The sequence below is a fragment of the Artemia franciscana genome, chromosome 13 (genome assembly GCF_032884065.1).
Source record: "Artemia franciscana chromosome 13, ASM3288406v1, whole genome shotgun sequence".
Taxonomy (NCBI): domain Eukaryota; kingdom Metazoa; phylum Arthropoda; class Branchiopoda; order Anostraca; family Artemiidae; genus Artemia; species Artemia franciscana.
The window spans coordinates 40,503,686-40,529,647 of NC_088875.1; the positions used below are offsets into that span (position 1 = coordinate 40,503,686).

At 36.4% G+C, this 25,962-nt stretch overlaps 1 protein-coding gene and 1 long non-coding RNA gene across 3 annotated transcripts in view; one reads left to right on the forward strand and one right to left on the reverse strand.

Annotated features, from left to right (window-relative positions):
• LOC136034932 (uncharacterized) overlaps positions 1 to 25,962 on the reverse strand; it is a 256,407-nt gene that overhangs the window by 133,542 nt on the left and 96,903 nt on the right. The gene's annotated exons all lie outside the window — the stretch shown is intronic.
• LOC136035108 (uncharacterized) lies at positions 719 to 25,404 on the forward strand. 2 transcript variants are annotated; one of them, XM_065716690.1, is made up of 4 exons: positions 719 to 783; positions 16,566 to 16,694; positions 21,243 to 21,466; positions 25,317 to 25,404. In XM_065716690.1, exons 2-4 carry the CDS (start codon positions 16,640 to 16,642, stop codon positions 25,374 to 25,376), a joined length of 339 nt encoding a protein of 112 aa, XP_065572762.1. In that variant the 5' UTR covers positions 719 to 783; positions 16,566 to 16,639; the 3' UTR covers positions 25,377 to 25,404. The 2 variants fall into 2 exon arrangements, with proteins under 2 accessions (XP_065572762.1, XP_065572761.1); XM_065716689.1 differs by having other exon boundaries at positions 747 to 790.

Below are 25,962 nucleotides of genomic sequence, written 5' to 3' on the forward strand. Positions count from 1 at the left end.
TTAGCTATGGATTAATCACTGAAAGTTTCATTCACCTAACATAACCCCAATCAAAGATAGCAAAAAGTAGCTAAACTGGAATTTGACTGGAAATTTAATCTATAGCCTGGTAGGCTAGTAGAATTCCAAATCAAAACAAAAAGAAGTCAAACTAGAATTTTATCCTCTGTTTAGGGTAGCTCAACAAAGCTAAAGTCTTATCATTTAGGACTTTTTAATAGATAATTTTGCTTTTACAGTATGAATACAACATTTTCCAATATATTACCTGAACAATTTAACCCAAGATTCCACTAATTCAGACCCTTCCTTTCTCTCCAAATATACCAGAGAGTATGCTAGATCATTTTTCAATTCTTTCTGACCTCAAACTAATGTGAAATATGTCAAATCCGGAGGAAATTAAGCCAGTGCTAAATCATTTAATTATAATAGAATGACACTCTTAACACTATACGGATGTTTTATGTTTGAAATTTTTTGCCCAAACCGACAAGTAAAAAGTGTTTTCGCGAACCAGTTTTGTTTGAGCTCAACCATATGTAATTTTTTCCGTTTTTGCGTTAAACATACAAGCTGGTTAAACCAAAGCTGTCATTAGTTAAACCAGCTGGTTGACGCGAAAAAAGGCCTTTAGCCTTGTGAGGACTAACTCATTTGAATTCTCCTTTTGGTCAAAAATCATTCTTTCTGGGCTTCAGTTTTTATTCGCTTGAATGTCGATAGTTGGCAATGTCCAGGTTGCAATTTTTAAAAATGAGAAATGCTGGGATGAATCTATAGGTTAAAGGTTATATTGTTCATAAGCTATGTGGTTTTGATGTTACACTTTTTCTGATGAAAAAGTAGATTCCCAAGCAAGACTCTATACTTTCTTTAAATGGAAATTGGTTGAGACAAATGGCTGCCACCAGGATAGTGTGCTCCATCTGATATTCTACTGACAATGTTTCTTGTCTTATCCCCCCAAAAATGTATGTTTTAACATAGAGACAATTCTATAAATTGCATAGGGATATAGCGAATATAGGCTACTAACTATTAAGCCTGCTTAGTACCTTTTTCAAGCTAGGCTCTTCCCAAGTATAATAATTTTTCTATATGTAGCCTAAATGTACCCCCCTTCTGATGGTACCAAATATTTTTCTTGGACGCATGTCTATACAAAACAAATATATTATAGAAATACTATATAGGCTATTATCTATGTTGAAAAAGACTAAAATAAGCAATCTGTTGGTTGGTCTGCTACTTCTATTTAATAAGAAGTATCTACCTCTTAAGTTGCCTAACTAGAAACCTACTAGAAATACATGTCAGTTTAGGGGGGTTAGACACATCCCCCATTTTTATCAGACACATCATTTAGTATCTTTACCTTGTCCCTTTTTAAGTATGCTAATTGAGGTAAATATATACATGGCTTCATTGGTGACATAGAGGTAAGGCTAACATATTGCACAATATTTTTTCCTGCTCTGTCAAATATAATAATTTACACTTGCAAATCCAATTTAAAGCCCTTAAAAGACCTCAAGTGATGCCCAATCTCTTATTTTTATGCAAGAAATAGGTGAAGATAAGTTGTTAAAAATGTGCCAAACAATTATAAATTAGTTATTTCTAAGTTCTATATTCAATATGGATTGAATTATCACTGTCATTTTTTGTGAACCTAACATTAAACAGGAGCAGATCTAGAGCAAAATCATGGGGGAGGCCATATGTGACAAGGGTGCCAATGAGCAAAATCTTGGGGGAGGGGGCAATGTGACAAAGGTGCCAATAATTGACCAAATTGGCAAATCCATTTTAAAAAGAGTACCAAAAAGGATAAGAGGATACCAGAAACAGTCTTTTTTTGGGAGGGTCCACTGTTGCCCCCTGGATCTGCCAGTGACAATAAGGCTAATAAATATTTTAGCTCTGGTAATTTAATTCATTTTTTCATAATAAATGTTTAATAAAGGGTATTTCCTGAGCAGATGCTGCTGTAGTAATTATATTTCTGTTATTTTGTTTTGAAAAACTTCATAATGGTCATTAAATTGAATAGGTTTGCTCAATTGTCTTTGATAATTTAAAAATCAAAACATTCATATGTGATGGTTGCCTGTTATTGCATTTGGAAGATGATGCAAATTTTTATGAAACTGATCATGGCAGCATTGTTTTTTTAGGTGTTTTTTTTTGTTTAGTTTAAATCATACTATATTAAATTTTTGCTCACATACCTTATTCTATAACAGACATAAGAACAAGAGGAATATGCTACTTGATTATTTTTGTATGCTCTTTCTAAATATATCAATCAATTCATTTGCATTCTGAAGGATGAGGAGGTGACACCTTTTGTAAAATTACTCTTTAGTTGTTAACCATTACATTTGTTGTTTTTAAAACTTACACATCAGCTTAAGTTAACAAAAACTCACTAACTAAACAAAGCCCACACTTGTGTTATAATTGTGAAATATATCAGCTATTACTATAAATTGACTAATTGGCATAAAGTATCAAACTAAACTCTTTGTAGAGATCAGAAGATGATTTACCACCACTTTCAGATCACAATTGTATAAGATATAGTCTAGTGTTTGATTCAGATCCAAAATTAGTTAATGATACTCCAAGATATAATTTTAAGAAAACTAACTGGAATATGTTCAGTAGTGTTTTATTGGATAATAATAATATGATGATAATTTATTCCAGAAAAGTCCATGGGCCATAGGAAATTTACATATCAAAACAAAAAACAAATCAACTAAAATAAATTATCACTATTTAAAGAAAATACTCATGATGTACCACTGCAATCCTGACAAACCTTGCTATCCTTTTGATACTCAGGAAATTTATCTCTTTCATTCTATCTACCATCCATATCTCATTCAATTTTTCTTCACCATACATCACTTGCCTCCATTCAATCAATTTGACACATTCACACAAAAAACATATCAAACTTTCATCTTGAGATCCACACATAGGACAAGCAATAGATTCTACTTTCTCCCCTTTTCTCCCTTGATACTTTCTTTTCTCACCAATCAAAAATCCATTTCCCCTCCAATCCAAATAAGCCTTAAAATCCTCTCTACCTAACCCAACCTTCCAAAATACCTCCTCCCCCAACTACCTTTTATCTGTCTATAAAATTTTAACAATCCTGAATGATCCAGACTTACCCACCATATCTGGATTTCCCCTCCAATCCAAATAAACCTTCAGATCCTCTCTGCTTAATCTAACCTTCCAAAATACCTCCTCCCCCATACTACCCTTTATCTGTCAATAAAATTTTAACAACCCTGAATGATCCAGACTTGCCCACCATATCTGGCTTTCTTGGTTCTTCAACCTCTCTTGTAATTATTTCCTCTATACCCATAACCCCCTTTCATTCATTCCACCATTCCCTTAATCCACACTTATCTAAGATATCCTTATTCTCTGCTGGCCACCCTACTTTACTTTTCTGTCTCAATGCCTCTAGGTATGCTGCCTTTGCTACCATAAATCTCTGCATACCCAGTATCCTAACCCAATATCTCACCTTGGTCACTAGCCTCATAGATTGCAGTGATGCTAATCCTAAATCCCCCTGGATTACCAAATTTCTAAATGAATCCCCTAGTCCCAACATCCTCTTATAATATCTCATCATAACCACCTCAAGTTTTGGACTTTTCTGATAGCCCCAGACCTCTGCTCCATAATGCATCACTGGTACTATCTTACTTGTCCAAATCCTCTTATTTACTCTAATATCTCTAACCCATCTAAGACTACTCCTCATTATTTCACTACTAATATACCTCCCCCTTGCATTCGCTAGATCCTAATGCCCACTGAATTTCCCATTACTAGTAAACTTTACCCCAAGATAAACAAATTCATTTTTCACTGGTATAGTTTCACCTTTAAAGGAAAATTCACATCTTCATGTTCCATGGTTTTACAACCAAATACCATCACCACTGTCTTTGATGTGTTCAGGATTAACTTCTTCTCTTCCATATAAACCTCCATAAACCAATCTCTAATAATTGTTGCGGTTTTTCCTTTGATTCAGCCAGTAATACAATGTTGTCAGCAAATAGTAGTAAGCACAGCTTAAGCAAATCTATTGATATCATTGGTGCATTGCTTGTAATGAAAATTTCATGGGCATCATTTAAATAAAGGCTAAACAATTTTGGTGACAGCACACATCCCTGCTTCAGTCCCAATACAGATAGCACTGGAGTTGAGCACTTTCCCATCACCCTCACTAATAACTTCACATACTTACACATTTTGCACAGCAACAATACAAAATAGTGGGACAGTCCTAAAGATAACATGTTTAACATCAACAGGTGCTTATCCACATTATCATATGCTCCTTTTAGGTCTAAAAAAGCTTGTCCTACCTTTTGGCCATCCATTTCTTCCATACTATTCAACCATGCTCTCCATTTCTGATTACATAAAAAAACTAGTTTTTTTTAACTGAAAGTAAGGAGCAACATTAAAGCTTAAAACGAACTTTAGCATAAAGAGCGGAGGATTGCAGAGGGGACAATCCATTTCATATATGGAGTAATTTCTGTTCGTTTTAAGTTTTAATGTTGCTCCTTAATTTCAGTTTAAAAAACTAGTTTTTTTTTATTTAATTTCTGAACGTTTTTGAATTAATGCATGTTTGATTTTGGCTCTCCACACATAAATTATTAAAATGAAATTTGCATATTAATTCCTGTTTTGGTTAAATGGCATTCTCTTAGTTTTGATCAGACGATTTTGAGAAATAAGGGATGGGGAAGGAGGCCTAGTTGCCATGCTATTTTTCGGTTACATAATAAGGCAACTATAAATTCTAATTTTTAATGAATTTTTTTATTATTAAGAAATATCCATTACTTCAGAATTAACTTACATAACAAACTTTTATATTCTTTAATTTTTATTATGTATATGAGGGGGTTTGTATCCTCGTTAATATCTCGTTCTTTACACTAAATCGTAAGTTTTGTCCCAATTCTTTAAGAATGACCCCTGAATCAGAAAGGCCATAGAATAAATAGTTGATATTACTCAAAAATACTATAGCATAAAGAGTGAGGTATTTATCTCCTCCTAAATACCTCGCTCTTTATGCTAAAGTATTTTTAGAACCCTTCATATGCGTAATAATCTCTGTTCGTTTTCAGTTTCAATGCTACTCTTTACTTTCAATTTACTTTTCCATGTTTATTTTTTTATTGTTTTTTTTATAGTAATTTTAGAAAATCCTGCGCCCTTTTCATTGAATTTCTGTTCCCCCATGACATATTTCTCCAAGGAAAGATCCTCCCATATAGCCCCCTCCCCTCAGCTCCACCCCCAAACTAAAGAAATCCCCTGAAAACTACTATACACTTCCCAATAACCATTATTATATGTAAACACTGGTTGAAGCTAGTAACTCGCAGCCCCTCCCCCAGGGACTGTGGGTGGGGGGGGGAAGTCATTCCCAAAGACATAGTTCTTATGGTTTTTGACTATGCAGAACAAAATGGCTATCTCAAAATTTTGATCTGTTGACTTTGGAGAAAAAATGAGCGTGGGAGGGGGCCTAGGTGCCCTCCAATTTTTTTGGTCACTTAAAAAGGGCACTAGAACTTTTCATTTCCGTTAGAATGAGCCCTCTTGCGACATTCTAGGACCACTTGGTGGGTACGATGACCCCTGGGGAAAAGAAAAAAAAAAACAACAAATAAACACGCACCCATGATTTGTCTTCTGGCGAAAAATACAAAATTCCACATTTTTGTAGATAGGAGCTTGAAAATTTTGCTATAGGGTTATCTGATACGCCGAATGCGATGGTGTGACTTTCGTTAAGATTCTGTGACTTTTAAGGGATGTTTCCCCCTATTTTCTAAAATAAGGCAAATTTTTTCAGGCTCGTAACTTTTGATGACAAAGACTAAATTTGATGAAACTTATATATTTAAAATCAGCATGAAAAACTGATTCTTTGATGTATATATTAGCATCAAAATTTCGTTTTTTAGAGTTTCGTTTACTATTGAGCCGGGTTGCTCCTTACTACAGTTCGTTACCACAAACTGTTTGATAAACAAGGGTTGCCAAGATCCAATCGTGTGTCTTTAACCTCTGTACTCGTACCCACATAGATGTCAGATGTCAATACTAACCACATAGATGTCAGATAGAATTGATCAAGTTTATTTGCTTCATCTTAAAAATTATAAAAATATTGATTTAGCCGTGGACTCTTTCACTAAACTACTAGCGTTTTGGTGTATGGCCTTGGACACCACATACATGGACAAATCTACAGAGTAGAACATGTCACTGAAAGGCAAAAAAAAAGTTCTGGCAACTATAGCATTGTTTTAGCAGTACATGGCCAGATCTAACTGATAACAGAAAAAAAGTACAACCTATAGTTCCAACTAGCACTACACTGCTCTTCCTTTTGTGGCATGAAATGCAGGATTTCATTGTGTCAACATCAAATGTAGTTGGAATGTTTTTTATCACGCCTATAAAAACTGGGGCTTTTAACCTAGCTTCTAAACTTTGTGACTTCTTGTTGATAGACTACAGAGTGCTGTCTGCCTTGTCCTTTATTTTAATGATAAGCCACTGTTTTGATAGGTTTCTTCTCAGTTCAACATTTACCATTAGGTTTTTCCCACACATACCTGTAAGATATTGTTTTTGTTCCCCTGGTGTGTTAGTGGGGGATGGTTTTTTCAGAACTATGAAATAGGGTAGTGGAGAATGTCTATGTGGGGCAGGATTAAGTTGGCTTCTGTTTCTTAGAGAATTGCTGGACAGCCATGACAGTGGAACTTGGCTGTAGTGCTCATAGAAACCAGAGAACTGCTCTTGCATTTCATTCACCAACAATATAACACATGTACCTGCTTCTGCTCCGGTGGCCAAACTGGGGGAGTTTTATATTTAAGGTAACAGACTGTAAGTAAGGAGCAACCCAGCTCAATAGTAACCAAAACTCTAAAAAACTGAATTTTGATACCAATAGATACATAAAAAAAGTTGGATTTTGATGCTGATTTTAAATATAAAAGTTCCATCAATTGTACTCATACCCATCAAAAGTTATGAGTCTGAGAAAATACAAACCCCCAAAAGAAAAATCCTTGCGTAAAATACCCCCCCCCCAAAAAAAAAACAAAAAATCCTGGATATGGCCCTGAATGAGACCCTTCTGAATTTGGTATGACCATTCCTTAAAAACCTTATATGCCCAGGCATAACTTAAAGCTCTTGCCCCAGGGCTGTGGGGGGTTGTGTTAACCCTGGAGGCATTGCTATATGTTCTTTGGACTATTTGAAACAAAATTGCCATTGCGTGGTTTCGATCAGATGCGTTTGGCGAAAAGAGAGGTAGTTGGGGGGAGGGGGGCTAGTTGACCTCCATCAATTTTGACTCTTAAAAGGGAACTAGAACTTCCAATTTGAACCAAATGAGCCACCTCTAAAGTTTATGCTACCATGCCTTTAATAAGAACCTTAAATACCTCAGGGGCATAACTTACGACCCTCAGGCTCTGGGGGTTTGTTTCATCCTCTAAAGCCTTGTTATATGATATTTAGACTATCTTAGATAAAATGGCTAATAAAATGGTTAAATAAAATGGTTCCCTCCAAAGCATGCACAACCACCCTTTCTATATAGATAACTTCAAAGACCACACTGCCTTATATGCCTCCAGGACACTACCTGACAACCCTCGCCCTTAGAGCTATACAGGCCATGGTTGTCTTCCTCAGATACATAATTTCTGGATCCTTCAAATACAGTGAACAAAATTCTCCAGATTTTGATTGGATGTCTTTGAGGAAATGATGATTGTGTATGGGGAGGGGCTGGTTACTCTCAAACCACTTCGATTCTTTAAACAGGCATTGTAACTTCCAGTTTCAAATCAAATGAGCCTCATCTGAAGTTTTTGTGACCACTCATTCCATAAAAGCCTTATATACCCCCAGGGCATGACTTACAACCCTATACCCAGGGCACTAGGGTTGTGTCAATCCTAGAGGCATTATTATATGTTATTTAGACTATTTTGAGCAAAATCACTATCTCGCAATTTCAATCAGATTCGTTGGGTAAAAAGAGGGGTTGTTTGGGGGGGGGGGCTAGCTGACCTTCATCACTTTTGACTCTTAAAAGAGAACTAGAACTTCTAGTTTTTGACCAAACAAGCCCCCTCTAAATTTAATACAACCCTCCATAAAAACCGTAAGTGCACCCAGGGTATAACTTACAACCATGACCCTAGGCTGCAGTTTTTTTCAACCCCCAAAGTCTTGTTATATGATATTTGGAATGTTTAAAATAAAATGGCTATTTCAGAATTTCTTTTAGATGCATTTTGGGACAATATGACATGTGTGTGGTTTGGGGGTGGGTGGGTAGCTGCCCTCCAATCACTTTGAATCTTAAAAAGGGCACTAGAGCTTCTGATTTCCAATACAATGACCCCTACTCTGAAGTTTCTATGACTGAACTTTCTGTAAAAGCCTGTCAGGCTCAAAGACATACTTTTCGGACCTTTCAACTGTGTTGAACAAAATGGCTATCTCAAAATTTTGGTCAGAAGTGTTTGGGAAATGATGGGTGTGGGTGGGTCATTTGCCCTCTGATCACGTCCGAATAATAAAAATGGCACTAGTACTTTGAATTTCCAGATAAATAAACCCTTTTTTTTAAGTATCTATGACAGTGCTTTCTATAAAAACCTTATATGGCCAAAGAGCATAACTTACAACCCTTGTCCTGAGGGCTTTGAAGGGGGGGGGATTTCATCCTCGAAGACATAATTTCCTGACCTTTCAACTATGTTGAACAAAATGGCTATATCTAAATATTGATCAGAAGTGTTTGAAAAAATGATGGGGGTGGGGTATTCACCCTTGGATCACTTTTGGCTATTAAAAAGGGCACTATCTCTCTCAATTTACTATTGAATTAGCCATTTTTGAAGTTTCTACAACGGGCTTTGGTGGGGGGGGGGCTGTCATCTTCAAAGACATAATTTCTGGACCTTTAAACTACATTAAAAAATGGCTATCTCAACATTGTGATTAGATGTATTTAGAGAAATGGTGGGAGTGGGAGGGGGTTAGTTGCCCTCCAATCACTTTTGACTATTATAAAGGGCATTGGCCCTCTCAATTTCCAGTTGAATGAACCCTTTTTGAAGTTTCTACAGCAACGCTTTCTGTGAAAAACCTTATATACCCCCAGGGCATATTTCACAGTCTTTGCCTTGAGGGCTGTGGGGGGGGGTGTGTGTGTCATATTCAAAGGCAAAATTTTCGGACCTTTCAACTAGGTTGAACAAAATGCCTATCTCAAAATTTTGACTGGATGTGTTTGAGGAAATGATGGGAATGGGGTTAGTTGTCCTCTAATTACTTTAACTGTTAAAGGGGCAGTGATTTCCAGCCGAGTGAACCCTTTGGAAGTTTCTATGGCAACTCCTTTGATACGGAGTCTGAAGACAGACCAAACTCCCTCCCCCATAAAAATAACACATTGTGCCAATATAGTTCTTTACTTAGGCAGTGCTATGATAACCTGTATATTCATATACTTCTTGAAATATTTAACTTAATGCTCTTAACCTTACAAGTAGTTGGGGTAGAAGTAGTAGTTGGAGCAATAGTAATTGTAGTTGTAGAACTAGTAAATTTTGGAGTAATAGTACTAGTATTAGTAGTAGTAGTGTTTACATATTGCCACTTGGTCAATTCATCTTCCTCTTTAAGTATTCTCTGAGAATTCCAACTTAATACACAATCAACTCTTAAGATACGCAATTTTGACATTCTAAATGTACATAGTGCCTTTTATTAGTTCGAATTTGCCATCATAATTCCCTCAAATGTTACCTTCATAGACCTAGCCTTAATAATACGATTATCACAGTAGTTTCGGTAGTAGTAGAAGTAGTTACAGTGTTAGTGTTGTATCAGTAGTAGTAGTAGTTGCAGTAATAGTAGCAGTAGTAGCATGTGCATATTGCCTTTTGGTCAGTTGAATACTTCTTTTAATGATGTCCTGAAAGCTTCACCTTAAGACATTAAGCCGTTCCAAAAATATTGTAGATTCGCGTTTTTGACGCCCTTTTCACCTCAAGACTCTAAGCCTTACAAGTTGTTGCAATTGAAGCAGTAGTATGAGTAGTTTAGTAGCAGTAGTAGTATTAGTAAAAGTAGCAGAGGTAATAGTGTTAGTAGTGACATGCATATATTACCTTTTTGTCTTCCCATTAAGTATTCTCTTATAGTTTCAACTTTATACCCAAATCAATTCCTGAGATGCGAGATTTTGACAATCTGCATGCGCGTAGTGTGTTTTGATTTAGTTCTAAATCCCTCTTCAGTATTCTGTAAAATTTTCACCTTCATACGCGTAGTCTTAATTGTACTAGTATCATAGTAGTAATGGTAGTACTAGGAACAGTAGTAACAGGAGTAATGTATCATTATTAATAATAGCACTATTAATAGCAGTAGTAGTATGTTCATTTTGGCTTTTGATCAACTAAATATCTCACTCATGATGCCCCTGAAGTATTCTCTTGATATGATAAGCCGTTCCAAAAATATTGCTGATACGCCTGTATTAGCAATCTGTAGACTTATATTATGTTTTGATTTATTTTAACTTTCCCCTCAACGTTTACCCAGATATTTTTTTTTCAATATCCTCAGCCTTAGTAGTACTCGCTACAGAAGTAGTAGTTTTAGTGATAGTAGTGGTGGTAGTAATAGTACTTGTGGTAGCAGTAGAAGCAGGTGTAGTTGTAGCAGTAGTAGCGTGCAAATATGGCCTCTTAGGTCAATTGATCATCTCCCTTATCATTTCCTGAAAATTCCTAATTACTATGCTCGGTCATTCCTGAGTTACACCCTTTTGACAACCCATATACTCACAACATGTTTTGATTTATTTCTACACTCTCCTCAACATTCCCTGAAAGACTCACCTTAATACTCTTCTTTTTTTGGGAAATTAGAAGTAAAACATGCATAACTTTTCTCAATAATATATACTATATGCAAACAATGAACAAATTGCACAACTTACAACCCTTGTCCTAAGGCCTCAGGGGGGGGGTGTCGAAATCCCCAAACGAACTACTTTAACTTACAACAATGCTGAAATAAGTTGATGTCTCAAAACTTTGGATGTTGGTTTTGAGAAATGACAGGCGTGCGGGGGGGGGGGGGGGCTAGCTGCCCTCCATCACTTTTGATTCTTAAATGGGAACTAGACTGGTTTTCAACAAAATGAGCCTCATCTAAAGTTAATACAATCATCCCTTCCATAAAAACCTTAAATTTCCTGGGGCATAACTTACGACCCTTGCCCCAGGCTCTGGGGGTTTGTTTCAGCCCCACAAGCCTTGTTATGGTATATTTGGACTATTTTAAATTAAATGGCTATCTGAAATTTCTGTACGATGCATTTTGGGACAAGACGACACGTGTGTGTGGAGGGGCTTCCTACCACTTTGACTCTCAAAAAGGGCTTTAGATCTTCTGATTATCAATCCAATTAGCCCCCTCCAAAGTTTTTATGACCAAACTTTCCATAAAAACTTATATGCCCCCAGGGCATAACTTGCGACCCTCACCCTGGGACACTCAAATCCTCAAAGACATAGTTTTTGGACCTTTCAACTATGTTGAGCAAAATTGCCGTCTCAAAATTTTGGTCAGAAGAGTTTTGGGGATAATGGGCACAGGAGGCATTTGCATTCCTATCAGTTCTGAATACTAAAAAGGGCATTAGTCCTCTCAATTTCCAATCGAATGAGCCCTTTTTGAAGTTTCTACGACACCGTTTTCTATAAAAACCTTATCTGCCCCATAGGGCATAATTTAGAACCCTTGCCCTGAAGGTTGTGGAAATGCTTTTTTAAAGACATAATTTTAAGACTTTTCAATTACCTTTAACGAAATGCCTATATCTAAATTTTGATTAGAAGTGTTCGGAGAAATAATGGGAGTGGGGTTGGACATTCGCCCTCCGATCACTTTCAACTATTCACAGGGCACTAGTCCTCTCATTTTCCAATTGAATGAGCTCTCTTTGAAGTTTCGACGACAGTGCTTTCTATAAAAACCTTAAGTGCCACCAGGGCAGAACTTACAACCTTTGCCCTGAGTGCTATAGGGGGCTGTCATCCTCAAAGACATTTCCCGGACGTTTTAACTACACTGAAAAAATGGCTATCTCAAAATTTACATTAAATGTGTTTTGTAAAATAGTGGTCATGGGAGGGAATTAGTTGGCCTCCAATCACTTCTTACTAGCCCTTTCAATTTCCAATCGAATGAACTGTTTTCGAAGTTTCTATGACAACCCTTTGATACGAAGTGCCCTGATCTAATACAAAAAAAAAGATTTTGCCAACATTGTTCTTTACATAGGCTGCCTATGATATTTAATTAAAATATACCTACAACATGACTTTTCCACTGAGCCTAAGCTAATTGTCAGACAGACAGCTAAACCGATTTTTCTCAGATCTTGCATATCAAATTTTCTTGAGTCTGTTTTGGATATCATAGGCTGCTTAATACTGCTGCCTAAGTGAAGAGCAATGTGGGCACAATGTATTATTTATTTTATTTATTTTTTGTTTAGACAAGGGGACATTGTATCAAAGGACCTATCGTAAAAACTTCGAAAAGGGCTCACTTGATTAAAAATTCAAAGAGCTAGTGCTCTTTCTAATCGTCGAAAGTGATTGGAGGGCAACTAACCCCCTTTAAACGCCTATCATTTCCCCAAACACATTCAATAAAAATTGCCATTTTCTTTAATGTAATTGAAAGGTCTACAAATTATGTCTATGAGGATGACCCCCCCCCAGTTCCCTCAGGGTAAGAGTTGTAAGTTATGCCCTGGGGGCATTAGAAAGGGTGTATGCCTACACACCTCGTATTTCCCGAAATGCATCTGATAGAAATTTTGAGGTGGCCATTTGCTGTCTTAGAAACTTCTAAAAGAGCTCATTCTATTAAAAATTGAAAGGGCTGGTGCTCTTTTTAATAGTCAAAAGTGAGTGGAGGACAACCTAACCCCCTACCATGAACACCATTTCCCCTGACACATCCAATCAAAATTTTGAGATAACCATTTTGCTCACCGTAATTGGAAGATCCGGAAATTATGTCTTTGAGGATGATACTCCTCCCTGTAAGTCCTCAGGGCAAGGGTTATATGTCGTGTCCTGGGGGAATATAAGGTATATGTAGAAAGTGTGATCATAAAAACTCCAAAATAGTCTCATTTGATTAGAAATTAGATGCTCTAGTGGCCTTTTTAAGATTCAGAGTGATTGGAGGGTGGATACCCCCCCCCAAACCTCTTATTTTGCCGAAATGCATCTGATAAAAATTTTGAGACGGCCATTTGTTGTCGTAGAAACTTTGAAAACAGCTAATTCGATTGGAAATGGCCAGTGCCGTTTTTAATAGTCGAAAGTGATTGGAGGGCAACTAACCCCCCTCCCACGCTCGCTATTTCCCCAAACACATCTAATTAAAATTTTAAGATAACCATTTTGTTCAACGTAGTTGAAAATACCGAAAGTTATGTCTTTGAGGATGATAACCCCCCCCCCCCCACACACACACACACAGCTCTCAGGGCAAGGTAATTTATGCCCTGGGGACGCCCTGGTCTATCGTGTAAACTTTTTAGGGTGTTGTTGGATTGGTAATCAAAAGTTCTAATGCCCCTTTTACGATTCACAGTGATCAGAGGATGGATAAACCCTCCCCCCAAACCTTGTATTTTCCCAAAATGTATCTGATAGAAATTTTGTGATGGCCATTTTTAATCGTAGAAACATCGAAGAAGGCTCCTTCGATTGGAAATTGAAAAGACTAGTGCCCTTTTTATTAGTCAAAAGCGTCATTTTGCCATTTTGTTCAGCCTTTTTGTTCAGTGTAGTTGAAATGTCTGAACATTATGTCTTTTACAACCCCCATACCTTTTCAAGACCAGGACATAATTTGAACTTTACTGAAAAAAAGGCCATGGATTATCAGTTTAGTACACATATACTGATATAAAGCCTATTCCTTGGAGTTTTAATCATTTTTAATTTATTAAAGTTAAAAAGGTTAAAACATTTTAAAAGTATTTATTTATTTAAATAATTCAATAAATAACTGAGTCAAACTCCAAACGAGCAAAAATTAATATGAGTAGGGCTGACAGCCCCCATTCCTTATCAAGACCAGAACATAATTTTCACTTTACTGAGAACAAAATACATTTAAAATGTTTTCACTTTGTTTTTACCTGTTTAAAATGTTTTTACTAGATATATGAAGGGAGAAGTCCCCCCTTGCATTCCAATTACAGCGCGAGTGTCTGGTGCTCTTTTTAACAGTAATAAGAGAATGGAGGGCAAGCAATCCTACTCTGAAGCCCATTCATTTTCCAAACTCGTAGTCAAAATTATGAAACAACCATTTTGTTCAGCATAATAGAACGGTCCAGCAGCTATATCTTTAGGGATATTAGGCATGTCAACCCCCCACAATTGTGCAATTGGTCTATTATGTTCTGAAACTAAATGTTGCTTCAAAATAAATCAAAAGGCATTGTGTCTATGATTGCCAATAACACATCTCAGCAATATATCGAGAACGATTGGGGGTATTACGTTGAAACTTTTGCGGATACTACTATTACTACCTCTGCTCTTACAATTTGAATAAATGAAAAGAGTGTAAGTGTATCCAGGTTGTCATAGGGCATAGATAGAATTTTGGGAATGATATTAGTTTTATTTTTCAGATCAACTTTGGAAGCTATAAAATTAATTTAAAAATACTGTGCGTCAGGATTAAAAATTGTTGAAAATGTTTAACCAACATACAAATAGCAAACCTATGGATTCTAATAGAAGAAAACTGGAAAGACATAAAATATTATTTTTTAGATGAAAAAGACTATGTCAATAAAACGAACAGAAATTAACTTAAGAAACTTTTTCCACAAGACAAGTTTTTCAAGCAAAAGTAAAGCGCTCCATTAAGCTAAGAATGAGCAAAAACAAAGTCAAATAATTTTCCAAGCGTGAAACTACCGCAAATCACCCTCACGAAATAAATGAAACTAAAACGATTAGAAATTACAATAAATAGCCGAGTCAAACTCAAAATGAGCAAAAATTAACATGAGTGTAGGGCTGATAACACCTATGGCTACTCATGACCTGAAAACAATGTGCGCTTTACTGAAAACAAAATACGTTTGAAAAGTTTTCAGCCTTCTTACTTTCATAAATGAAAAATGATCAAAACTTCAAGGAAGAAATGTCAGTATATGTCAATTAAACTGACAATCCACGGTCAGTTGTCTGTTTTTTTTTTCAGTAAAGCGCAAATTTTACTCATTCTTGGCTTAATGGAGCCCTTCACTTTAAAAAAAAAAAAAACTTGTCTTATGGCAAAGTTTTTTTTTTAATTAATAATAAACAAATACCGATGGTTAAATTATATGGGCTTATCTAAGTTTTGACAGTATTTTTTGGAGAAACTAAATTTTTGAAAGGGGGGAACTGGGGTTTAAGCGTGGAGATTAAGGCATGGGAGGTGAAATTTCCCCCTCTGTCTCATAAAAAGTTACTCACCTGACCGCAACCCCTTGCCACTAAGGGGTTTGAGAAGTGCAGGCATGTGGATCACGGACATCTCAAAGCTGTATGTTAAAAGAAGGATCATTTACTTTTATGTTTTCTAATTCAAATTATTTGCGTATTTTACTATTTAGTAGAGAGAATAGAACTATTTGTAGATGTATGGCCTATATAGAAATCATAGTGCTAAAAACCTATTTGCATTTTTTTCATGATTTTTTTTTTTAATTTTTTTTTTAATTTTTCAGCTTACATGTTGCTTATGCTTTAAAACCTTGAAAATCTTCTTTAGAAAAGTAGTTACTTCTAGAAATTCAAGGATATCGTTGCGCAGTAAAAATCTTATTCATTATTACATAGTGTGCAGTTCATTTTTAATATAGAAGAGAGCATGTTTTCTTGCCTGCTCTGCACGGTATGGAATTTATTTAAAACGTTAGGCTGTGTTAAACCATTAGTTGAATCTGTTGTTTAGGATTGGCTTCAAAGCTCCTTTTAGTGTTTTTGTGGAGAGTTCCAGCTTAAAGATTAGAATTATTTTATCGTTCTGGAGGAGGAGGTTTTATTTATCAACGTAATTGCAGGGCTGCAGTTTTTTAAGTAGCTGTTGAGAACAGAAACGGGAGATACCACTATTGAAGGCAAATCTAGCTTTGTTTGTCTGCCAGAAATCAAATTACTTTAATTTCTCATGAAAACGTGTCAGTTAGAGCTGCTTTGGTAAAAAAATGTTTGTAATGAAAGGCAGATAGCAATTGGGTATTTTTTTTCTCCTGATTTATCCATGGTACTGACTGTAAGTGTTCTTTAAAAATATTCGAGAATAAGGCTCTTATGTCATGTTTCTTCTTCTTTTAGGGTTAATTTAAAGTTCTGGTTTGAGGCAACTGTATTTTGAAAAAAAGAAGATTACTATTTAAGAGCTCGTTTAAATGGAAGACTTCTTTGAAGGAGCTAGGTATGGTAAAGAGATATATGAACCAAATGGTAAGTTTTATTAGCTATTGATTCAAATATGTTTGAATAATATCTTTACTGTTTTTTGTTCAGTTCTTCATCTTTCTTTCAGTACATTTGTCTTGATGGGTTCTGAAAGTTCTCTAGCTTCTTCAATAGGGGGACCTTGAAGTACTCGGAACAGCACCTTCAGTTACAATATGCCGTCGAATATTCGCATTATTATTAAGAATCCTGAATAGCTTCTCTCATAAGGTCTTTCTAAATTTGGATTTCAGTAGTCCACATTCTTTTCGAGAGAGAATTTAATTTTTTTTTCAATTCCTGTGAATTTGTTTTTAAGGCATAATTTTGCTATTTTAATCAAAATAATAGCTGCCATTCTTGAATCAGCCTTTACTACACGTATTTTTAACTTTTGTTTACTGTAGACCAAGGTTCCCTGATTTATTATATTGCAGCTGTCACTACAACCGTGCTATTTTCTAAGATTTTGAAAACTGTGTATTTAGTTGTGAATGCGCGTTTGCTGGTATATCGAAAAAAATACGACTATGCAGTGGCAATGGATATTGAAATAATGCAGCCTACGTATAGCGAGGAGTTCATGCATCAACTACTGTGAAAACTGAGCTGTATTGTTTTGTGTCGATCAACACACCAATTTATTCTTAGCATGGACCCTAGCAGAAGTAGTTGAAACAATTCCCTAGCACCAAATATAATGAATCTTCAACCAAATCTCGAGTTCTGTTTTTTTTCCTAAGCTTTGGTAATATATAATAATATAATAATAATATAATAATTTATTCCAGAAAAAGCCCGTGGGCCATAGGAAATTTACATAACAAAAAACAAACAACAAATTAACTAAATTAAATTAATACTATTTAAAGAAAACGCTCCCGATGTGCCGCTGCAATCCTTACGAATCTTGCTATCCTTTTAATGCTCAGAAATTTTGTCTCTTTCATTCTATCTACCATCCATACCTCATTCAATTTTTCTTTATCATACATCTCTCGCCTCCAATCATTCAATTCGACACATTCACACAAAAAATGTATTAAACTTTCATCCTGAGATCCACACATAGGACAAGCAATATATTCTAGCTTCTCCCCTTTTCTCCCTTGATACTTCCTTTTCTCCCCAATCAAAAATATACTGTATACTGTACCAGCTTTTGGAAACACGATTCTCCCTGTGCTTGTTTTCGTAAAACAAGATGTGGAGAGGTGAAAATGTATTGACTAATTCTTTAATCATCCTTATGGGAACGAAACAATGCATACTATGTACATCCGAAAGCGCATAATCCCAATATTTTGATCATTAACAATAATCCATCCCAAGTGTTAATTTAGGTAATACTGTTGGCAAAAGAAAATTGCGTTGTCATGCTAGCATTTCACACAAAATACATTTACTTGGCAAGACTGTATGTTTCAAGCAGTTCGTGGTAACGAACTGTAAGTAAGATGCGACCCGGCTCAATAGTTACCGATGTTTATTTGTTTTTTCCTAGGGGTAATCGTATCAACCCAGTGATCCTAGAATGTCGCAAGATGGCTTGCTCGAACGAAAATCAAAAGTTCTGATGCTCTTTTTAAGTGACTGAAAAATTGGATGGTAACTGCGCCTCCTCCCACGCTCCTTTTCCCCAACGTCACTGGATCAGAATTTTGAGAGTGCCATTTTTTACAGCATTGTCGAAAAATCTAATAACTCTGTCTCTGAGGATGACTTAATCCCTAACAGTCTGGGGGGGGGAGAAAGGGCTGTAAGTTGTGAACTTTCCCCATTGTTTACATATAGCATTGGTTATTAGGAAGTTTACAGACATGTTCAGGGTGATTTTTCTGGATGGGGGTGGGGTAATTGGGAGAGGGGAGGGGGGCTACGTAAGTGGATCTTTCCATGGCGGAATTTTTCATGGGAGAAGTTAATTTTCCATGAAGGAGCACCGGTTTCCCCAGTAATATTTAAAAAACGATCAGAAATGATTAGAAAAAATAAATTTATTCAACTGAAAGTAAGGAGCAGCATTAAAATAAAAAAAAAACAGAAATGATTACGTTTGGGAGGGGGTTCGCTCCCTCGTCAATACCTCGCTCTTTATGCTAAAGTTATTTTTTAGTAGGCTACTTTCAAAAGAGCTATTTATTCTAATTAAACGACCTTTGTGATTCAGGGGTCATTCTTAAATAATTGGGAAAAAATTCGAACTTTAGCGTAAAAAGCGAGGCATTGACGAAGGGGTGAACCCCCATATACGTAATAATTTCTGTTGGTTTTAAGTTTTTATGTCGCTCCTTACTTTCAGTTGAAAAAACTTGTTTTTTATTTTTTAAATCCCTTTCAAGCTTCACTATAACAAAGGGATTTTGAACCGGAATTCACCATTAAAAACGACATATTTACTGATGTTGGCTATTGGTTATACAAACTATAGAATCTGAAACTAGAACTGGCAGTGGAGCAGCACAGCCACCCTAGGACTGGTGCAGAATTTGCTGATGATATTTATACAGTCGCAACTCAATGAAAATTCACACCTGGAAGTAATCACCCCTAAAACTCCCACACGCAGCAAACAATACACCATTCCACTGCTGTGTTTCCAGTTGAAGTTTGACTATTCCTGAAAACTTGGCCATGAAAAATCAAAATGTAAAATCTATAATGAAGTAAATTCAGAATGCGCCAAGGATGGAATAGTTTGCCAGAAAATAAGTTTGATGGAAAACGGAAATATGCCGCCATTACTTTATCTGATGTGTTTTGAGAAGAACAAAACAGCGTTAGTAGTGAAGAAGAAAGGGCTGGCAGTAAAACTAGAAAAGGTACCCATCAATTCGTCATAAAACTAAGGGGCATCTGAGTGAAGAAATAGAGGCATAGAATGGCGACTTTATCCTTGTCATGGACGCTGAAAAATGAGGAAAGAGATTTTACTATGTAAGAATTTTGCCAATGTTGGTGGGACTTAGGTTGAAGTGTAGTTGCTGGAAAAGGTTTGCTTCTCCTCAGATTTTTTTTTGTAAACAATCTTAGCACCAGTTTGAAAAGTAACAAGTTGCGAAGGAGCTGCCAAAGCCAGAACCATCTGGCTAACTGAACATCAAACCCGTCACTTCATTTTTCAAATAGACATGTCTGAATGCAATGTAATCTAAATTTTCACGCATGAAAATTTTATTTCTCATTGCAACGTCGTAAAATGTAATAAACTCAGCAAAACTTGCCGCATTTGGTATGAACAAATGAGTAATTAAATGTTATTTAAAAAGAGATGGAAAACCTAGTGTCCCTTTTCCTAAACTTGCTTTATAGTTGTGACATTTGAGGGCTTCCTCAAATGAGTTGAATTGCTGTTTTGACTGGGTTCAAGATAACTTAAAAAGCTGGGTTTTTGGGCCAAAGGTTCTTCCTACAGTTGTCTATATTATCAAAAAGGATTAACTCTTGGAGCTGAACTCGTTTGAAGTCAGCCGCATTAAAATAAACGTACCAATTACTCCAAGTCTCCATTATAGTAGATACTATGTGTACTGTATGTAATCTGTGTTAGTTCCTTGTGTTTTTTTGTTTTATAAAGAAAGTAAAAAAATTGCGTTACATTCTTCCTTGTTGTAATTTTTATTCGCTTATGATACATTCAGTTACGAAATACGGGACCGTCTTTCGGGGGGAGTGATTAAAGAGTAAAGCAATTTTTTTCTCAAACACCTTTCCCTCAATAACAATTTTCGTTCGTTACTTTGCCTTTTTTCATTAGCTATTGATTTTTAACTGCTGCTCTTTTTTTAAGTGCCTTACATTTTTTTTGCCCTTTTTGTTTTGTTTCTCATTTCTTTTTTACTCTGTCATCGTACTGGCATTTTATTCTACAGGTTCTCTTATTATATTATACCTACTTGGAATTCAGATTGCTGGAATTGTGCTCAGAACGCTTACCTTTCTTTTTTCAAGAACTTAAAATTTACATGAAATGTAATGCTCTCCTTCATGACAAGCTACATGAAGGAGAGCAGGAAAATATTACTAATAGAAACTCAAGTTAGTCTTAGAAGAAGAGAAAAGAAAAAACATAATCGATTTCATCTATTCTTAATTAGCAAAAATTCCTAAGTTGGCATTTTTAAATCTTACTTCTTTCCTGCAAAAATAAATAAAAATATACGGACTTAGTGATAAATACCATTCATGCAGGTTTTAAAGAAAATTTAATTATAATTGAGCAGGTAGCAATGTTGTTCTCGATATGCAAAGGCTGAAGAACTTTTAAAACCAAGATCTGGAGAAGTCCGAGGGTAAGACAAAGCTAGAAAATTTTTAGGAATCAAAAGGGTATCCCATAAGTCAATGTCCAATTGCCCGTTTGGACTTGGGTACTATTTGCATGATTGTTGTTATAGGTAGTTTTATGTAGTTTGCTTTGTTTTCCATTTTTAGTTGGTAAGAGTATTTGTGGTAGTAAGGGCTTTTAATTCTCATAAACAATCCTAAAGTGTCAAAGATTTGATTTTTTCACTTTGGTTACAACTGTTTCTTTAAAGCTACCAGTAATTTCAGATGAAGATGTCCCACGAAAGAAACAAAAGCTTAGTAGACGAGAAGAAAGAGAAAAAGAAAGACAGTTGTTTCATGGAGCCTTTAAAGGGGGCTTTTCAGTTGGACATTTTGGAACTGTTGGATCCAAAGAAGGCTTTCAACCAAAAACATTCAAGTCTTCAAGAAAGGATCAAAATCATTCGGAACGTATCAGACAAACTGTTGAAGATTTCATTGATTCAGAAGTAAGTTTAACCTTTTATATTAGAAAGTACTTGTCGAGACCATAACAGATATTTAAAAAGTAACTGGAGTTAATTTTTGTTGGCAAGGGTTGGTTTTGGTATTTTAATTATTTTAAGTATATAAGTATTTAGTATTTTGGTATTTGGTATTTTAGGTAATTGGTAATTGTGGTAACATCAAGCCGATTATGGGAGGCTGTAAACGGGTAGCTGAAGTCAGTGTTTATCTGGAGTAGTTTTAAAATCCGAATCCAGCTAATAAGCCGGCTCAATAGTAACCAAAACTCTAAAAAATGGAATATTGATACCAATAGCTACATCAAAAGAATCGCATTTTAATGCTGATTTTAAATATATAAGTTTCATCAAGTTCAGTCTTACCCAGCAAAAGTTACGAGCCTGAGAAAATTTGCCTTATTTTAGAAAACATGGGGAAACAACCCCTAAAAGTCATAGAATCTTAACGAAAATCACACCATCAACTTCAACGTATCAGAGAATCCTATTGTAGAACTCCAATCTCCAATCTTCAAGCTCCTATCTACAAAAATGTGGAATTTTGTATTTTTTGCCAGAAGGCAGATCACGGATGCGTGTTTATTTGTTTGTTTGTTTTTTTTTTGTTTTTTTTGTTTTATGGCACTTGGTATTAATCAAGTGACATATAGCAATCGCCAATTCTGTCGGTCTGTCTGTCTGTCGGTTTGTTGGTCCCGGTTTTGCTACTTTAGGCACTTCCAGGTAAGCTAGGACGATGAAATTTGGCAAGCGTATCAGGGACCTGACCAGATTAAATTAGAAATAGTCGTTTTCCCGATTTGACCATCTGGGGGGGGGGAGTGGGGGGCCGGTTAATTCGCAAAAAATAGAAAAAATGAAGTATTTTTAGCTTATGAGCGGGTAATTGGATCTTAATGAAATTTGATGTTTGGAATGATATTGTGTCTCAGAGCTCTTATTTCAAATCCCGACCGGATCTGATGACATTGGGGGGAGTTGGAGGGGGAACCTTAAGTCCCGGTTTTGCTACTTTAGGCACTTCCAGGTAAGCTAGGACGATGAAATTTGGCAAGCGTATCAGGGACCGGACCAGATTAAATTAGAAATAGTCATTTTCCCGATTTGACAATCTGGGGGGGGGGGAGTGGGGGGCCGGTTAATTCGGAAAAAAATAGAAAAAATGAAGTATTTTTAACTTATGAGCGGGTGATTGGATCTTAATGAAATTTGATGTTTGGAATGATATTGTGTCTCAGAGCTCTTATTTTAAATCGCGACCGGATCTGATGACATTGGGGGGAGTTAGAGCGGGGGGAAACCTAAAATCTTGGAAAACACAGAGTGGAGGGATCGGGATGAAACTTGATGGGAAAAATAAACGCAAGTCTCAGATACATGATTGACATAATCGGAACTGATTCGTTCTCTTTGGGGTAGTTGGGGGGGGGGGAGTAATTCTTAAAAATTAGAAAAAATGAGGTATTTTCAACTTGCGAACGGGTGATCGGATCTCAATGAAATTTGATGTTTAGAAGGATATCGTGTCTTAGAGCTCCTATTTTAAATCCCGACCGGATCTGGTAACGGGGCGGGGAGTTGGGAGGGGGAAACCTAAAACTTGGAAAACACTTAGAGTAGAGGGATCGGGATGAAACTTGGTGGGAAAAATAAGCACAAGTCCTAGATGCATAATTGACATAACCGGATCGGATCTTCTCTGTTTTGGGGAGTTGGGGGAGGGGCTAGGGTTAATTCTGAAAAAATGGAAAAAATGAGGTATTTGTAACTTACGAAGGAGTGATCGGATCTCAATGAAATTTGGAAGGATATCGTGTCTCAGAGCTTTTATTTTAAATCCCGACTGGATCTGATGACATTGCGGGGAATTGAGGGGGGGGCCTAAAATCTTGGAAAACGCTTAGAGTGGAGGGATCGGGATGAAACCTGGTGGGAAAAATAAGCACAAGTCCTAGATACATGATTGGCATAACCGGAACGGATCCGCTCTCTTTGGAGTAGTTGGGGGGGGGGTAATTCTGAAAAATTAGATAAAATGAGGTATTTTTAACTTACGAAGGAGTGATCGGATCTTAATGAAATTTGAAGTTTCGTGTCTCAGAGCTCTTATTTTTAATCCTGACTGGATCCGGTGACATTGGGGGGAATTGAGGGGGGGCCTAAAATTTTGAAAACGCTTAGAGTGGAGGGATCGGGATGAAACTTGGTGGGAAAAATAAGCACAAGTCCTAGATACGGGATTGACATAACCGGGACGGATCCGCTCTCTTTGGGGGAGTGGGGGCGAGGGTTAATTCTGAAACATTAGAAAAATGAGGTATTTTTAACTTACGAGTTAAGAAGGAAACATGTTTGAGAAGGAAGCATGATAAGAATACATTATGCATAACAATTGTAGCAAACAGATTTTGCATGGAACTCCCTATATTTTACCCCCCCCCCCCCCTTAATGTGTAAATATACAGTCGAAATTATATATTACCCCTCTATTCTCCCAATGCGTCTCTCTTGTTTCATACCTTTTACTTATTAATTGAATTAACTGTTTAAAAGAAGAACCGGAAAGCAAGTGATGGGTGACAGAATGCATTGGTTTTATATGATTTGGACTATATATTTGCTTTTTAGGGGAAGGTGGGTTGGCGGTAAAGTATAGGGGGGATCCATGCAAAAGGTGTTAGCTACAGCTATTGTGCGTATTATGAAATGTTTTCTTAACATGTTTCCTTCTCTAGGCTTATACCCCTAAGCTGTAACTATTGCTGACGAAATTGGAATTCCCTAAGAAACAAAGTCCTGCGGATGTAACTGTTCCAGTCATCTATGCAGTCAGCACAGTAAAGGGAAAATATTTTTACACTGTGACAGTCATCAATGATTATTTTTCATTCATGAACTTAGCTATTGACTTTTAATTAGTTCCCATGTCCTTTGGGCACAGACAACGCGGACCCCAGTTATTGCTCACCTGTTTCAAAGGCCGCCTTTTCAAATGCGCAATTTAAATACGTATTTAAAACGTTTTCCATGAATTTGATGAGCAGGTCATTCAAAGAATCTATGTCAAAAGATAAGGATGAAATTGTAACTGAAATGTATGAAAAAATACCTACCTATAAAGAACTGTATCGATAATTCAAAAGGGCAAGGTAATCATTTTTGATATTATTCTAAAGTCGGGTGTTGAATATTTCGATAGCCTTGCAGACTCAAAGGACTGAAGGTACATACGAAGGCTCTTGGTTTGTTTTTAGGGGGGGGGGGTTATTAACTTAAAAAACAACGAAAATTGGTTCTATTAGTCTGTGGCCTTTTGAAAGAAAATTACTGGTACTTATGTATTATACCTAACACACTCAAGAAGTGTAGTTACGTTAATCATAATGAAATACACCAAAATATGATTTAAATATAATACTTTAGTTTATATAATAGTATAATTTGGGCTATATATTTGCAAATTAGGGGGGGGGGGGAGAATATATCTCAGAAATGGGTCAAAAACCTAACCTTACCCCCACCCCCCTGATGTATACATATTTGGCGCAAATCATACAAGTCCAATACATTCTGTCTCCCGTCATTTGTCCTTGTGGCTATGAAACCGGTTTGGTCGGATCGTACATTCAGCTAACAGCTCGACTGTTTGGTATGTTACATGGCCTAAGTAACAAATTATTTTATGGTCTTTCCAAACATCAGGGTAGTTTATCTGACACTACCCCCCCCTCTTTCGTTAGGTAAATGAAACAATAAAAACAAGAAGAATACAATAGAATTCATGAAGAAGAAAAAAAAAACGCCGAATGTAACTAATATATCTTCTTTACAGGTAGAATACCGAACAAGAAGAGACTACAGAAACACTGTATTTTCAAGTTTATCTTTATAATAATTGCCAATAAACAAAGTACAGCAAATTCGATAACTCTAGTACCGAGTCTAATTTTAGGTTCTGACCTTCTCACAAGTGCCAAGTGAGCTCTTGGCTCTTGGCTCTTCCGACCTCGTCACAAGTGCCATATGAGCTCTTAGTTCTTGTTTTTTTTTCAGGGGTGATCGTATCGACCCAGTGGTCCTATAATCTTGCGAAAAGGCTCATTCTAACGGAAATGAAAAGTTCTAGTGTCCTTTTTAAGTGACCAAAAAATTGGAGGGCACCTAGGCCCCCATCCCACGCCAATTATTTTCCCAAAGTCACCGGATCATAATTCTGATATAGTCATTTTATTCAGCGTAGTCAAAAAACCTTATAACTATGCCTCTGGGGACGACTTACTCCCCCACAGTCCCCGTGGGAGGGGCTACAAGTTACAAACTTTGACCAGTGCTTACATATAGTAATGGTTATTTGGAAGTGTACAAACGTTTTCAGGGGGATTTTTTGGTTGGGGTTGAGGAGAGGAAACATTCTGGAGGAACTTTCCTTGGAGGAATTTATTATGGGGAAGGAAATTTCCATGAAGGGAGCGCAAGAT

Bases quoted from the DNA above. Each gene is read 5' to 3' on its own strand.
- LOC136035108 (XM_065716690.1), top strand. From the start codon at position 16,640: ATGGAAGACTTCTTTGAAGGAGCTAGGTATGGTAAAGAGATATATGAA. The intron at 16,695-21,242 runs GTAAGTTTTATT...CAGTAATTTCAG, and splicing joins AGAGATATATGAACCAAATG to ATGAAGATGTCCCACGAAAG. The intron at 21,467-25,316 runs GTAAGTTTAACC...TCTTCTTTACAG, and splicing joins AAGATTTCATTGATTCAGAA to GTAGAATACCGAACAAGAAG.